We start from the raw sequence: 15,727 nt of genomic DNA on the forward strand, positions 1-15,727 counted from the left end.
AAATAGAAATAAACAACATTTTAAATGTTTGCTCCATGCGCAGCTATCAAGAAATTTAAGCGGCTGCATGGCCTGCAAGGACGTGATGTTTGGGTTCAACATGTGAAATCGTTGCAGACATCGAGGCCTATGACTGGTTTCCATAAACGAGGTTGTCTCTGCACAACAGTAACAGCTGCATGGCTCTTTGTTAAACGCGTTAACAGTCAAAACAACAAGAAAACCAGTTTTAAACAAAAACCTTTGGCCAAACTGCATATGTTTTAACTATTTATTGAACATTTAGGTGGAATGCAAACGATAGAAGCCTTATTGCACTTTTGGAGTACAAAAAGGCAACCGGTCTGATGAAAACAGAGTTGGCGTACATTTATTTATTTATTTATTTGCAGGATGGTTTTGCATGAAACAGCAAAAATCCCAATTCAAAGTACCTAACAAACCCAAACAGCTGTAAGAAAACACCTCAGCAAAATAAGAAAATGCTACCACATACCTACCAGTTTATAGCTTAAAAGGCGATAAAGTAAAATAAGGATTTCATTTGACTGTAGCCCTTTTGCGATCCCTTAACCAGACAGGGAAGTGGCTGGTTAAGAGGTTGACTCGAGTTGCAAAAATCTCGCAACTCGAGTAAAAAAAAAAAGCTGATCATTTCATAAACAGGTGAAATATTTTTATTTATTTTTTTTGCTGCATACCATTGAACGCGGGCAACTTAACAAAAAACATGATATAGCAGTTAATGTTCAGTTTTCCTTTAACAAAGCAGATAGTAGTGACCACGATGGGCGCTCGCCTGCCAAAAATGAACATATAAAAGGATGATTGCATCTAAGTGACTATTTTTACCAGTTTGTCGGGGAAAAAAATCTTCTAAAATTTCCCGAGCTTTACTATCTATCCTAGACTCGTATTTCTTTTTAGTAAAAAATCATTTTGGGAATGTTTTTCTGGGTTTTTTTCAGGGATAATACGACTTTTAGGGGGGCTTGGTTGAATAATATGTAATATATTGTAATGCACAAAAGGCCTCCCCATTCTAATTCAGAGTCTGCAATGGTGTCATTTCCTCCAGACGCCCCTGGTTTTTTGCTGGGGAGGTTAGAGGCCAAGCCCAGGCGGCAGCGGCCTGTCTGTGGATCCATTGTCTGCTGCTTATTTAGCGCTCAACATTAATCTGCGCTTCCCCTCACAAGTGAGAAACAATCGCAGCGTGAGAGTGGCCTGTCTAATTACACCTTTCACTCTCAACTTGCCAATGTTTGGACTGGACGCATAGAAGCGGTGGGTCTTGGTCAGGTAATCAAAATTCAAATGTTTGGGCTCGGAAATAAGATAGGCATTTTTAACTTCACAATGAAGCTATTGTTCTAATATTATTTAAAAAACTAAATACTGGACACATATAAGTTAGGGATTTGACCAGAATTAGCTAAAAAAAAAAAAATACAATAGCAAAAAAACAATACCTGTACTCTTTATAAACAAAGCAGCAATCAAAAAGGCGAAAAAATAAAATGCGATTTTATTTTTCCTGCAAAGCTAGCCAAATGTGACGAAAGTAGTTTCATATGGCAAAATTTCAAATAGAAACAGCTAATATTAGAAAAACATTCAAGCAATAATAAAACAATGCTATAGGATCACATCCGTCAAAGTAAGCACAAAACATGTCAGACGCAAGATAGCATTTTAGAAAATATACACGTTCCCCAAATTTGCAAACAAAAATAAAAGAGGAAAAGATGAGGAAAAGACAACGCACGTTTTTTTGATACTAAAGAATTAACTCAGTCACTCTCACCGCCGCTCTTTCTGCAGATTCCTCCTTATTGACGGCTCCAAAACGCCAGAGGAGCACCGTTCGTCCTCACTGATTGGGGGAGAAAAGCAGAGAAAACTCGGCTTTGGAGGTGGTCAGCAAAGTTACTCAAAGTTTTGTCTTTGGCGCGACTCCGGATCCCGAGCGGCGCGCACAAAACAGTTTGTTTGCATCACTGATTTCTTTTAAAGGGATATGGACCCTGTTCTGGGGCGACCGCAGGCGTCACGGCAGGAGAAAGCAATCACATTTAAAATACTAAAAGCACATCAGTGTTGGCTCTTCTGGCCATCGAGCTTTAATTATCACGCTTTTTAGTTGCATATTACGAGATGAAGTGACGCTATTTTGCAGAAAACAAACACATATAAAGAAAAGTCGTTAAGTTCAATGATCTAGTAAATGTTAATATAGTGATATAACAGCTTAGAAATCCAATATTGTTTTACTTCATCTCCTAATGTTGATTTTTACGCACGATCCACACCAGCTGACTTTATGTAAAGCGTTTTTATTTACACTATAAACCGCTTAAATTGATCACAAGTGTTACAAGTGGGCCTAAATTCATCAAACAGCACCTCACTTCTACGTGATACACCAGGATATGTTGCATTCCCTCCTAAATAGGTCAGGTGCAGAATTAGTTTTGATTTAGGCAGATTTTCAACTGTTAATCAGTTGATGAGTATTTCTACTTTTCATCTCCAAAAGTCACCATAATTAAACTTCACATTATTCATATATGATCTGGAGCATATTAAACAAATGAAAATCTCATTTCCTTGTGTGTTATTGAGATTGTTAAACCCAGTGGATCCTCATGGCTGAACATGTCAACCCTACCGTTGTTTTTGTTTTTCTACTCAATGCACATTTTCTCAAAGTCCTGAGAAAAATAAAGTACAACATGTCATGAAATACTGGGTGTATCTGTGTGCATGCACCGGATTCAAATTAGGCTTTCCTCCTCGTACATGTTCAGGGCTCTTCCCCTTTTACTAGGGCGAGGATGGGGCGTTTGTAGACTGCTCCGTAGTCTGCGTCATGTGGCCCAGTTTCTGCCGTCCTATTGGTCAGAGGCACGTGTCTGGGAGGAGGGTGGGAGAACGTCACTCGGGGGGCTCGCATTGAAAATAAGAACAAAACTCCAGAGTGAGAGTATTAGAGCATCAGTTTAGGAGCCTCTTTATTTACCCTTAGTTTAGTTTAGGTGTAGGCATTCCAGAGGACGCACAAATCGGATGGTGGTATAAATTTGGATGGTGCGCAAATGGCAAGCGCTTTAGCTCTAAGATATCACTTGTAACCCGATTTTAAGGGAATATATGAGACAAATTATGCTTTTCTCAAAGGACACTACGGCAAGGCTTTGCGTGGTGTCCAAGGCACTCACTGGTATCTGAGTTGTTTTATTGATTTATTCTACCCGTGCAGTTTTTTGGGGTAATTTCCCTCAAAGTTCTTCGCAAAATTTCTTGCTGCGGAGGGAGCGACAAAGGGGTTAAAGAGCATAAAGTGGGGGAAAGTGAATCAGTATGGAAGAAAATGATCACGGCAACAGAGATGCGGTGGAGCGACAGGAGTCCGCGGATGAATCCAATAGAGCCATCCTCCCCCTGCTACAGGCGCCGGGGAACCTGCAGATCCCGCACCGGGTTACCAATTTTTTCATCGACAACATCCTCCGGCCGGACTTCGGACGCAAGAAGGACGTGGACGCTCACCTCGATGAGAGCAGCCCAGCGTCGCGGGAGAGCCGCGGCAGCCCCGCCGCCCCTCAGACTGAGCCGGTGGGCAGCACTGTGCCAGCGGAGGGGACCTCCACTCCACACACAGTCACCGGGCCCAAGAAGCCCGCGAAAGCCGCCGAGGAGTCCCTGAAACAGAGCGGGGAGAGCGGAGACCAGTGCCTAAGCTCAGACTCAGACAGTTCCCAAGCCAGTTCCAACCCATCCATGTCGCAGCCCATGTTGTGGCCAGCCTGGGTCTACTGCACCAGATACTCGGACAGGCCTTCGTCAGGTTGGTGACATACTGTTTTACTACATCCCCGTATATTTTCTGTAACCTGAAATACCCCGTAACACTGACCCAGGATGGCTTGACCGAGTTTTAGCTGCAGTAGGGAGAACGATCGCTGTGTAGCGCACAAAGCGAAAAAAATACTTTTCTAAATACAAAAAAAAAATGTATTTGAACCTCAACCTGCATTCAGAAATAGAATTTACGCAAAAACGTGCCATCGGGTTCCAACAAACTTAAATAATTTATCTCATTATTATTAAACCTAAACTAGAATTCTCGAACGAGGAGAGCAGGCCTTTTGAGAAAATGAAAACAAAAGAAGATAAATAATTAGTGTCGGCGAGCAGAATCTTTACATTTTATTTTTATTTTTAGCTCTCGACAAAATTATTATTAGTGACACATTTTTAAAACTTTACGCATAGGTTGTTTCCCAGTGTAGTAATGAAAATTCGAGACTCTTGGAGTATTTATTTTTTATTTTTTTGCAAGTAAACACAGGCGCGCTGAGCCTCTTCCAGGCGAGGAAAAGCCTTAAAACTACCAATTGATGCACTTGTAGAGTCTGGGCTTGCTTTCTAAAAGTTATATTTGGGGTTATAGCAATGTTATAGCAATGCTCAAGATGCAGCAGTCAACTTTTTGGTATATTCATAAACTAACTAATAAACTCCCTGTAATTTATCGTCTCACTGAGAAGTAGAAACGTCTTTAAATATTTTTTTGACGTGCATATAAAAGTGGAGTACAACTTGTTCTCATGCATTATATAATGCTATACTATGGAGTGGCGTGGGGGACTACTACCAGTTGCAGGGCTACAGTTCATTCAACATATAGAGTTGATTATGGGTCTGTTTCGTTTATGTTTTGGCGCACTGTTTCGGATCTGAAGAGCTAGCAGGCCGTCTTTCCAGGTGAAAAGTGACTGAACGTGTTATGGGAGCAGCTCAGATCCAAAATTCTGTTCACGTCCGTCTGCCAAGGAGTTTTTCAGAAAGTAAGGGAGGAAGAATGAGAGCGACAAGGTAGTGGCAGCAAAATTATTCTTAATTCTTCACTGAGCAACAAACACACGGATTCTTCTACTTTTCCTGCAGAAATCTGTTAATATGAGAGCCTAAAGACTAGACGGTGTCGGTAAATGTTCAATGTGTATGCGTGTGTGAGTGTCTGATGTGTGTCTGCGTTTGTAAGAGAGGGAGCAACAGGGAGGCATGACTGCATTTGGGAGCTTAAGACAGATTTTGAGCCATTGTTTGCTGTCTTTTTCTGCAAGTTTTCAGAGCGAAAGATATGGGTTTAAGTTATTCAGATAATTTTACTTTTGATGTGTTTTCTTGGTGTTTTTTTTTTTTTTTTTGGTTTTACAGAAACACAAACCGAACTGAGCACGCACCAGATGAGCATGTTTGTTTACATGCATTTTGGGCGATTAGAATAAATATTCGGGGGGAAAAAGTGACCTTTTGTTATAAAGTGTGCTTTACGCACGGATTTTGGGTGCAATTGATGTTAATTTCCATAATGCAAATTGGGAGAATATTATAAGATTCACGTTTTAGTGAGGTAGTTTGGTCGAAAGCATAAAAAATATGTTCCTGGCGGAGCTGTTTTGGTTTATGCTTTGGCTGGTTTGTGGTTAGTTCGCTGCTTCCACAACTCGTATCCTTATTCGTTCCCACACGTTGCCATTTCGTCTTCGCAAACAAACTGTTTTGTATTTAAGCTCTTCTAATCTGTTTATTAATCTTTGTAGAGAAGTACGTTCATCGGTGGTGGTGATAAATGTCCACTGAAACGCTCAAATCTCGAGTAAATTGCTGTTTAATTGTCAGTGATGATCTGAAACCATTGTGTTACGCCTTATTTCCATATTTAAATTCTGACTCTTGTTTTGCGCCCGTTGATTCTTAGTTAATATGCAAGATTTTGAACACTGATTGTACTAAAAGAACTTTTATCGAGCTACTGATGGTAATACTATAAGATAATATGGAAAATTCTATACACTGCAGCTTTTTGGGTACGAAATAGAACTTTCTACTACACATTTTGGGAAATAGTTAAATTTCGTACTGACCATACATACCTCGACTTTTTGGAGCTTTTATGGACAAAACTAGAAAAGTACAACATGGCAAATGGGCGAGAAAAAAAATCAGCACTCAATTATTATGACAATTATTTGACCAATTATTCTTCTGTATATACTGACAAACAACTGCGTGTGTTTCTGAAACCCCTCCACCTCCCGCTTCCCAATCTCTCCACCCCACTCAGGGCCAAGATCTCGCAAACCAAAGAAGAAAACGACCAGCAAAGAGGACAAGCGACCACGGACGGCCTTCACAGCAGAGCAGCTGCAGAGACTAAAGTCGGAGTTCCAGACCAACCGGTACCTGACGGAGCAGAGGCGGCAGAATCTGGCGCAGGAGCTGGGTCTGAACGAATCCCAGATCAAGATCTGGTTCCAGAACAAAAGGGCCAAGATCAAAAAGGCCAGCGGCACCAAGAACAGTTTGGCCTTGCACCTGATGGCGCAGGGACTCTACAATCACGCCACCGTCACGTCGAAAGACGAGAAATCAGACAGCGATTGATTCCCAGAGAAGTAAACAGCAACCTCCTGACGAAAAAGAACCTATAGTAATCCTATGATAGATTTATATAGAGATTAAAACTCTACTTACAGGAATATTTAATGTTACCACTGCAGATACTTTAACTATCACTCACCATGGATGTACACAATGGCTCCAAGAAACCATAACAAATGAATAGATTCCCTACACGAATTTCTAACCCAACCATAGGCCTCTATAGGTTCCTATGGGAATATTATAGTGATTTTTTCGTTATATGGGAGGTGTAATCAAGCCTACAATGCAATAATATGATCGAATAAAGGGCCAGTGTATAGCCTTTACCAGCATAAATTGTTTTAAAAAAAACAGAGAGATATTTCTGCAATATCACGTCTATAAAAGATGTATAAAGGTACGTTTTCATTGTTTTTGTCGTCCCCGCCCCCTTCCCGGGGCTATACATGCTTACACTCTCCATTTTTATAAGCCGTATAAGGATTACTGCTATCCATGATTGTCATCGTGTTACATTTTAACTAACTGGCACTTGACGTTTTTACTTGTCAGTAAAGTGGGAAATTAATAAAAAGAAAAAGAAAAAAAAAAGAAAAACTGAAGTCCAAAGAATATTTTTCTGCTGCATCCAGGCTACTGTGAATTTAAATATGCTAACAAGGTTTTTCTAATGCCATGCTCGCTTGGTTTTCTTGGTTGATTTTTGCGTGCAAAGTGGACAGCGAAATTTGTTAGGGCTAATTGGGCACTGCATTATTATTATTTTTTAATTATTTATTTAATTTTGTTCCCCAAGCGTTGTTGTTGTAATGCAGTTTGTTGGAAGTGACCAGTGGCGTTTCTTGCAGGAATGGCACCCTGGGCGAGGTTGTCTTTTGGCCACCCAATACATGTAAAAAAAACCCACACCCAAAAACTATTTTATAGAGAATGTTTTTATTATATAATTCAGCAGAATCATTTAGAGATACACATATTGAACCTATAATTGAGCTACATTTTTGTTGTTATGTTTGTTTACAACACAAAGAGTTGGGGATGCACCGATGGACTGGCCATACATCAAAATTGCATCATTTGTTTACTTAAATTTTTTTTTTTACTTTGTGTCTGTAAACACATCAACAAGCAGTGTGTACTCTGATGTAGTTGTCTTTGGTTCAAAATCAAGTTAAGGCTAGGGATATATTCTTCATGCATAAATTGCAATAATTTTGTACTTCCAACATTTGCTGTTTGAATTAAAACTACACCTATCAAAGAAGCTGCAAAACATTTTATTTTCTCTTCGATGTGTCTTAGTTTAACATAAAAATCTGAATTCATAAAAATTAGAATTAGCACCTCATACCAAGCCGAATACTGGCCAGAAAAATCTAATTGGTGCATCACTAAAAATAATCTTTTTTCTCTAAATAGAGATAATACATAAGAATTACAGAAAATATCAGTAGAGGTTGTTTTTTTTTACCACTAATTATACTATGCTTTTCATAATTTTCTCAGTTAAGATGTGTTCTTTCTCCCTTCTGTGTCATGGCGCACCCAGAACAGGCCGCCCTGGGGAGATAGCCATATCTCAAAAACCGCCACTGGAAGTGAAAGAGCAAAAAAAAATATATATATTATTTTCTTTTGTAACTAACACACAAAAGTAGGCCTTGCTTATATGATTATGGTCGTCTCACAGCCTTTAAATAAATGTGCGTGTTCTCTTCATTATATGCCAATGCATCAGTGCAGCTATTATAGTTTAAAATAGCAATATAAATAATTTTTTGTAGCTAAACAAAGGCTATAATGCTGCCTTTTGAGTCACAGAAACAACTCTGTAGCATAAAGACAATGATGACACCATTTCTGCGCACTCTTTAGACTTTTACATGCAGGATGTTGGATGTTCTTGGTAAATCTTTCTCTATTTACATTTTTATTGCATATCCATATATCATAAAAAGAAGGGAACTCCGTCAGTGACTGTATTACAAATCTCTTATCGTTGTTGAAAGGACTTCATATGTGTATTTATATAGATTATATTGAGAAAAAAATCTATCCAATGACCAGTGTTGCTTTAGAATAGATATCTGAGGTGTTTACACTGCTTGTTTATCTTGCAATAACTTCTTTTTGTTTCCTTTTTGTTTGTTTTTCTTTGTGAATGAAAAAAAAAAGTTTATGGGGCCTTTTTTGCATGAAAGCTGCAATTTGTTGTACTTTGGGCAAAAACAACTGTGTTTATTAACTTTGGTCTTTATGGACAAAAAAAGTATGATCGAGTTTCAGACTGTATCCATACCAAATTGTGGACTTTTTTGCCTTTTTTTCAATGTGTTTTTTTTTCTTTTGTTGTGCATCTGCAAAAAGTGTGTGTGAATAAAAAAAAAGAAAGAAAAATCCACCAAACAGAAACACACTTTGCCTTAAAAGGTTCGAGTTGGAACTTTTTTTCCTGAAACAGAACTGTGCCGAATCAGAGAAGCAGTGTTACTTCAAATGCAGACTTACTCAAGTTTTAATGCCTTTATGAGAACTGCTGGTACGACATTATGAATTTACTCATCAGCGTATATCTATCTATATATGAACATGTTTAAATGAAATTACAACACAGAGTTGTAGAATACAATGCTATTTTTTATTTTATGTTGGAAGTATTCTTTGGTATAAATGTACATAATTTGTATCATGTATTAATTGTGTAATTAACTGCCTCCTGAAAAGCCGGAAAAGAGTAAATAAAACCTTGGAGATTATACATGAGTAGGTTTCTGGCTCTTTTTGTAGTCATCTAGTGAATATACATACATAAAACCTTTATTATGTTGGTTTACTCAAAAAAATACATTACATGTTCACAAATGTATGTGTAAACATAAGAAATCTCCATGAAATCTAATCAAAATCACATTCATTAGTTTCCAGATTAAAACATTTGCAAAAAAAAACATCCAAACATTATGCAAGTGAAAACCTTGAACAATTCCCAGGCATGTTTCCTCAACAATGCCTTATCTGCATTTCCATACTTGCACCGCTAGTCTTTGAACGCCATGTCTAACGGCCAGTGACTAGCGTTGGAGCAGACTGGGGGCTGCTCCCAGCACTGTCTTCGAGACGGTCAGTCTTCTTCGCTGCCTCTGAAAGGAGCCTGAGCTTCTATCGCGAGGCAGAAATGGGGAGCAGAGAGGGGGAGATAGGGAGGGGGTGGGGGAAGGGAGGGTAAAGAGAGCAATGAAGGTCAAAGCCCGTCATGGCTGCAGGTGGCTGTCCCCCCTTCCCTCCCTCCTTCTCCCTACCCCACCTCCGCCTCTCTTAGTAACCCATTCTCCACACACAGCTTTCTCACTCTCTAAACTCATACACTAAGTCTGCCTTACACACACCTACACACCCCCACACACATTTATCACTGTATTTCATTTTATTCTCCCACACATTCCCCAGACTCCATTCATTTCTGTTAGTTCTCTCTCTCTCCCACACACACACACACACGCGTGTAGGGGTGCACACATTCACACTCCACTGTTGTTTTGATCCTTCATTCAACCAATAGGAATCTTCATCTGAATGTTCACAGGAAGAGGAGCTGCGGGAAGTTCAGATAGGGACACCAATGAATGAACAGAAACTAAAGCTGTTTAGCAACATGGGCGCATTCTCCTGGAAATTAAGAGAAAATGAGTTATCTGTGGATGGTTTGGAAAAGGAGATTAAAGATTTCTCAAGTGAGATTCTGTCAAAAGATACGAGCAGTTAATATTTTACCTACAGCAGATAACTCTACTCATGTCTTCATTTAGTATGATTTCAGATATGTTGATTCTGGAAGTTAATGCTAATGGAGAGTCCAAGAGGAGACCAAGAAGGAAACGGACATCCACCATCTTTAAACATCTTTTATCGCTTTATGAGAAAGATATCTTATGACTCCTTAAATCTTCTTCACATTGGCACATCCGCAGAGAAACCGATAATTATTTACACAGGAAATGAAGATGGGAGGTGGTGCACCACAAACAATCCTCTAGTGTGAAAGACATACTGAGAACGCAATATATAATATACTGTATAAGGTATTTACAGTCAAAATAGACGTCTCATGTAAAATTCAGGCGGAGTGAAAACAAAAATGTTAAACAAGTTTTAAGTTAACATTACATTTTATTGACTTTTACACTGCAATACTTTCTCATTAGTAAATGTTTTACAGTGTTACATAACATATTTCACACAGGAAGACTAAGCGTAGGTAAATTACTGACACAGCAAGATTTTAAAGGGGCGGAGCACAAAACCTTTCTGTCATACTGATTTTAAAGTGTTTTTATTTTTCCATGTCTGTATTTAGTAACACAGTTCTGTTCCTCCGCCACTTGTTGCTACGCACTGCTGGACTCCTGGCTGAAAAAAATCCTACTACACTTTCCCTTTTATTACAATAAAGACAAATTAGGCGGTAGGAAAATATTTTCAGTCAGGAGAAACAAGAACAGCCCATAAGCATTAGAGAAAACACAAGAAAAAGTGCAATAATCAGTCTGCTATGTAATCTTAGACAGTGGGATTAACTAGTTTTCAGTTTAAAATAAACAGTTCCATATTTTTTCTGATTTTTTGTTAATAGTGTGAAACCATAAAATGTTTTTATTTTTCAGTTATCGTACCTAATAATCTGATGCCAGCCAGTGCCTACAGACAGTGGCGGTTTCAGCATTAATAGCTCCATTGGTGAGCTCCAAAAATATTGTTCTGTTAAAAATTAGATCTTATGTTTTTTTTAAAAAATAATACATGGTGAATTAGTTTTCAATTCAAAGGTTTATTTTGTCGAATAGTATCTCTTATTGCTGATCTGCTCTTTATAGTCTAGCACAAATTTAACAAGTTGATATTATGCTTGTTTATCAGTCAGACCACATGCTAAAGTGGCCAGACTGCAATTTGCTGCTTAGCAGACACTAGTTACACGCTAGCTGTGAGAGTTAATGCTTCTTTCATTTCTAAATCGCAGCTATCTATTGGAATTTCTTTATTGTACATTGAAAACATACAGTAGCCTGCTTCCAGCTAGCTGACCACCAGTGCACAGCACCAAGTGGGGGAGGTGCACTGCTGCCTTACTCTATGCTCTATAAACCTCTTATCAGTTCTTTTGATTTATCTGGCATTTCATTCAACTTTAAACGATAATAATAGTATGACAGAATTTTATGGGAGATTTTGAAGCCGTAAGTTTTTAAAACTTTGGTGTACATCAATATCTATTGACCAATTGGTCCAAAGAAAACTACAGAAACTTAAACTTACTGAAGAGAGTGTGGGATGCATCAAGTAAAGTATCAGTGTATATATCTCTGCACACAAAAGGGCCCCATCCTGCTATGACCTCTCCTACCATCCTCCTCCTCCCCTACTGTGTCATTTACCCACAGTTTCTGAATGCTTCCTACGGCCAGAGTGGAATCTGCTCAGAGGTGCCCAGGCTTTGTGGCGGAAACATAATTAAAGTGGTGAAAGATGTAAAAGGTGAAGAATAGGGATGACATCAGGCCAATTTCACACTTGGCACTCGAATCGCTAGGTCCAAGCCAGGACTCTTGCCTCGCAACACAGATCAAAGCCCACTGTCAACGCACCAGTGCAGGGGGAAAAAAAGAGGCAAAAGGACACCTAACTATGCTAATCCCCAGGACGAATATATTTTAATCTTGTTAGAATACAAGTTAATGCCGTGGCTCAGTGGCTGAACTTTTTTTTTTTTTTTTTGCAAGAATGAGAGGTGGACAGAACTACTTTTACCTTTTCTACACGAGGTGCCTCTGTCTGGTACTGTCGAATAAACAGCCAGAGTCTGAACAAACTTTCTTTAGGGCATACTCACCGTATTATCAAGCTGCGTACTGTACAGGCAGCAGATACTGTAGAGGTCCCAAGCCATTGAAAAGGCAAGCAACAGTTTCATTAAGGACAACGATGGGAGGGGGAAAAAGTGTCAGTGACCCTATTTGAATCCCCACTAGGGCATCTAACATGCAAAGGAAATGAGTATTTTGTGGACCAGTTTGTCCCCTCTCACACTGAGCCCTCCTTTCTAAAAGCACCTTGGTAACCCTTGATCTCTCATGTATGGAAGTCAGGGTACTGGGGCCTGCAGAAGTTGACTGGGCAGACAATAGGAAGTGGATGCATTCTGGTAAAAGTCACACCCAAGCAACTCTCATTTCACACACAGGGTTTGAGTGACCCTTGAAGAAGGATCCAGAACTTTTAAGCTCAAATTCTTTGAGTCACTTAGAAAACACACCTGTGGACTGTTTTTTTTTTTTAATGCTAGCAACACATTTGATCTATAATCGACTTTTATTAGTCTTTCTTTCTGCTCATTAAGAAGTAGAACTAATGTAATTAATTTCAGAGTGTTGTTTTTAATAAACATCAGATCCACATTGTCTTATTTGTAGACCAATTTTGACCAAGTTTGAGCACACTGAAAACTAAGCCTTTTTTATTTATTTATTTATTTATTTTTTTAACTCAGTGACCAGTGGGTTTAGACACCAACCCCTTTGTGATCCTACGTGGATAGGCATGCGTAGACAATGTATATATGTATGTATGTATGTATGTATGTATGTATGTATGTATGTATGTATGTATGTATGTATGGACCAAAAAAGTACACATCAAGCCTAAATACTACATTTTCAAAAATACTTCCTGATTTAAGTCTTAAGGGTAAAACAAAGAAAATATTTGCAAATACTGGACCAGTGGGAATCACTATGAATAATAGTATGGCGATTCTAACATAAATCACAGTAAAGGCAAAATCAACTAGTAATTGAAGATTTTTTGTGATGTTTATTATGGTGATGCTGCTTATGATGATGGTGATGATGATGACAATGATGACAAAAGTCATGAAAAAAGTTCAAATCGAAGTGAACATAAAATGTTATAAAGATATTTATAGATAGACAATAAATTAATATGAAATCAGGGATGAGAAATGTAGAGTTTGAACATTATCCAAATATTTTGCAATACTTATTTTAATTACGTAGGTTAAGAGTAAAACTTATAGAAACTTGGAATAAGTGAAACGTAAAGATTTTTGTGATTATTGTGGCAATTATGAGTTATTATAATTAATAATAACTTATAATTATTTTACACTGCAAACTTGTTAGTTTGCAGTGTAAAAAGTACTGCAAACTATCAAAACTCTAAAGGAGCATAAAGTTTAGCACAATTTTCTGTTATATTTGTAGCGGTTATATTTTAAGTCACCATAAAAGCAATGCAAACAAGGAAGGAGCATAAATGTTAGTCAATTTATTCAGGCTATTTGCTGGGAGGTTTTAGTCAAGATCCCATAAGTAATTAGGAAATGTAAAACAAACTAGAAATAAGTGAAACTGATTTTATATATTATTGAAATATTGTGTGAATAAGATAAAAGTCAAGATAATACAAATATAGCTCCATTATGTTATGAAGATATTTTGTATTTTTGGTAAAACTTATAGGAAAAGTTATAAAAACTACAGATTTGCAAAATGACTGAAAGATTATGTGGCATTTATAGTGATTACCATATAAATCAGAAAAAGCAAATAATGAATGGGTGTTATAGACATTATATGGTATTTATGGCAAAGGCAATACAAGCTGTGAAAAAAGCAACACAAACTAGGAACATACATTAAGTAACTTAATAAAATATTTTGTGGTACTTATGGTGATATCAATGTAAGTTGCAATAAACATAATATAAACTAAGGAGACTGGAAGTGGCTTAAATTTTTATCAAGGTATTTTATGATATTTATGGTGATGACAATAAAAATTACATCAAAAAATGCATCAGTCTTTTGGCAAAACATCTGCATGTAATTAGACTCCATAAAAAAATAAGAGTTATCTAATATCAAATAGACAACTTCACTACAACAGTTCCATTCAGTGGGGATACTAAGTTGCTAAATGCTATATTATTGCATTTAGTAAAATTTTGAGTCATAGATCTCAAGAAAACCAGTGTTAAAAATAACTTAAACAGCAAAATTAATTATCAACAGTTTATTACTAATATTATCTCAAATGACTATCATAGTTTTTAAATAATATAAAAAAAATTGATAAGTCCATAAAGTCTTTCAAAAAACGGTATTTTTACTAATCCATTTTACACATTATACAATCTAGAACCTTACAAACATAGGTTTTGCTGTGAAAGTAAAGCTTATACATTATCAAATAGTGTGCTTCAAAGCACCAATATCATGATGCAGTTCAATTGAGCTGATAAACAGAGCATTGTGAAATTTGGAAACATAACTGAAGGACTGGCTGAGGCTCTTATGGAGCTGACTTTGTGGGTACAGTTCAAATTGCGAGATTCAACCTAAACTGACTTCTTCTAGATTTACATTTCCATCAAATTCAATTGAGTTCAATTCAGTCGATTAACGTAGCACAAATTCACAACAGCTGTCATCTCAAGGCTCATTTTTATGCAAACAGATTCAATTTATAAACAGCTATAAACAATTTATTTCAATCAGATTCATTCCAACACACTCAAATTATATAGTCAGATGCAGTGTAATTTAATCCCATTGTAATATCTGACAATCTCAGTATTCTGCAAATGATACTCGTTTAATTTTATAGATTTGTACATATACACATATATGCATTGCAGGGCAGATTTTTTTCCAAAACTTTCTCCAAATCAGCAGGATTTTTGAAGAAATTAGACCACTTTATAGGTAAATTTGGACACACATTATATGCTGTTGTTTCCTGGTGCTTAGCTAGAAACAGATATGTTTTTGAAATAACATGGTAACATGGATAAGTGTTTCTTGGTATATATACTTAAATTTAAAACAAAAAATATTTTACTATTTAATTACTCATTTTAAATTACTCATGTTGATTAATATTAATTCAATATAATTTTTACTGTGATAAAATAACCAAAGTGGAAATATTAAATAAACGCATACAAGAGTTTACTAGAAATTTTTACATTTACATTTTTGACGAAACTTTTACAGCGCTAATATTAACTTAATAATTAGTGGGGCTATCAGCGCAGGTTATGCCTACAGTCAGCTGCTTGCAGACTTGACAGACACTTGCCAAATGCTGTTGAAATACAGAGCTACCTCATTAATTTCCTGGTTTTGTTGAGACTGGAAATATTTCAAAACTGCCAAATTTTGCTTTCTTGTAAAAGATGAAAAAGTGTAGTAGC

The 15,727-nt window shown here is 37.3% G+C and overlaps 1 protein-coding gene and 1 long non-coding RNA gene across 3 annotated transcripts in view; one reads left to right on the plus strand and one right to left on the minus strand.

The window, feature by feature from the left end:
* Positions 1-1,477: 1,477 nt before the first annotated feature.
* en2a (engrailed homeobox 2a) lies at positions 1,478-9,219 on the plus strand. The gene is made up of 2 exons (XM_032551053.1): positions 1,478-3,850; positions 6,137-9,219. The coding sequence occupies exons 1-2, from the start codon at positions 3,364-3,366 to the stop codon at positions 6,454-6,456; spliced, it is 807 nt and encodes a 268-aa protein (XP_032406944.1). The 5' UTR covers positions 1,478-3,363; the 3' UTR covers positions 6,457-9,219.
* The window catches only part of LOC116711649 (uncharacterized), a 32,176-nt gene continuing 23,995 nt past the window's right edge, over positions 7,547-15,727 (minus strand). For both annotated transcript variants that reach the window (XR_004337296.1, XR_004337295.1), the window contains exon 5: positions 7,547-9,615. This is a non-coding gene — a long non-coding RNA (uncharacterized LOC116711649). The remainder of the gene's footprint in view (positions 9,616-15,727) is intronic.

Source organism: Xiphophorus hellerii, chromosome 21, assembly GCF_003331165.1.
Source record: "Xiphophorus hellerii strain 12219 chromosome 21, Xiphophorus_hellerii-4.1, whole genome shotgun sequence".
Taxonomy (NCBI): Eukaryota; Metazoa; Chordata; class Actinopteri; order Cyprinodontiformes; family Poeciliidae; genus Xiphophorus; species Xiphophorus hellerii.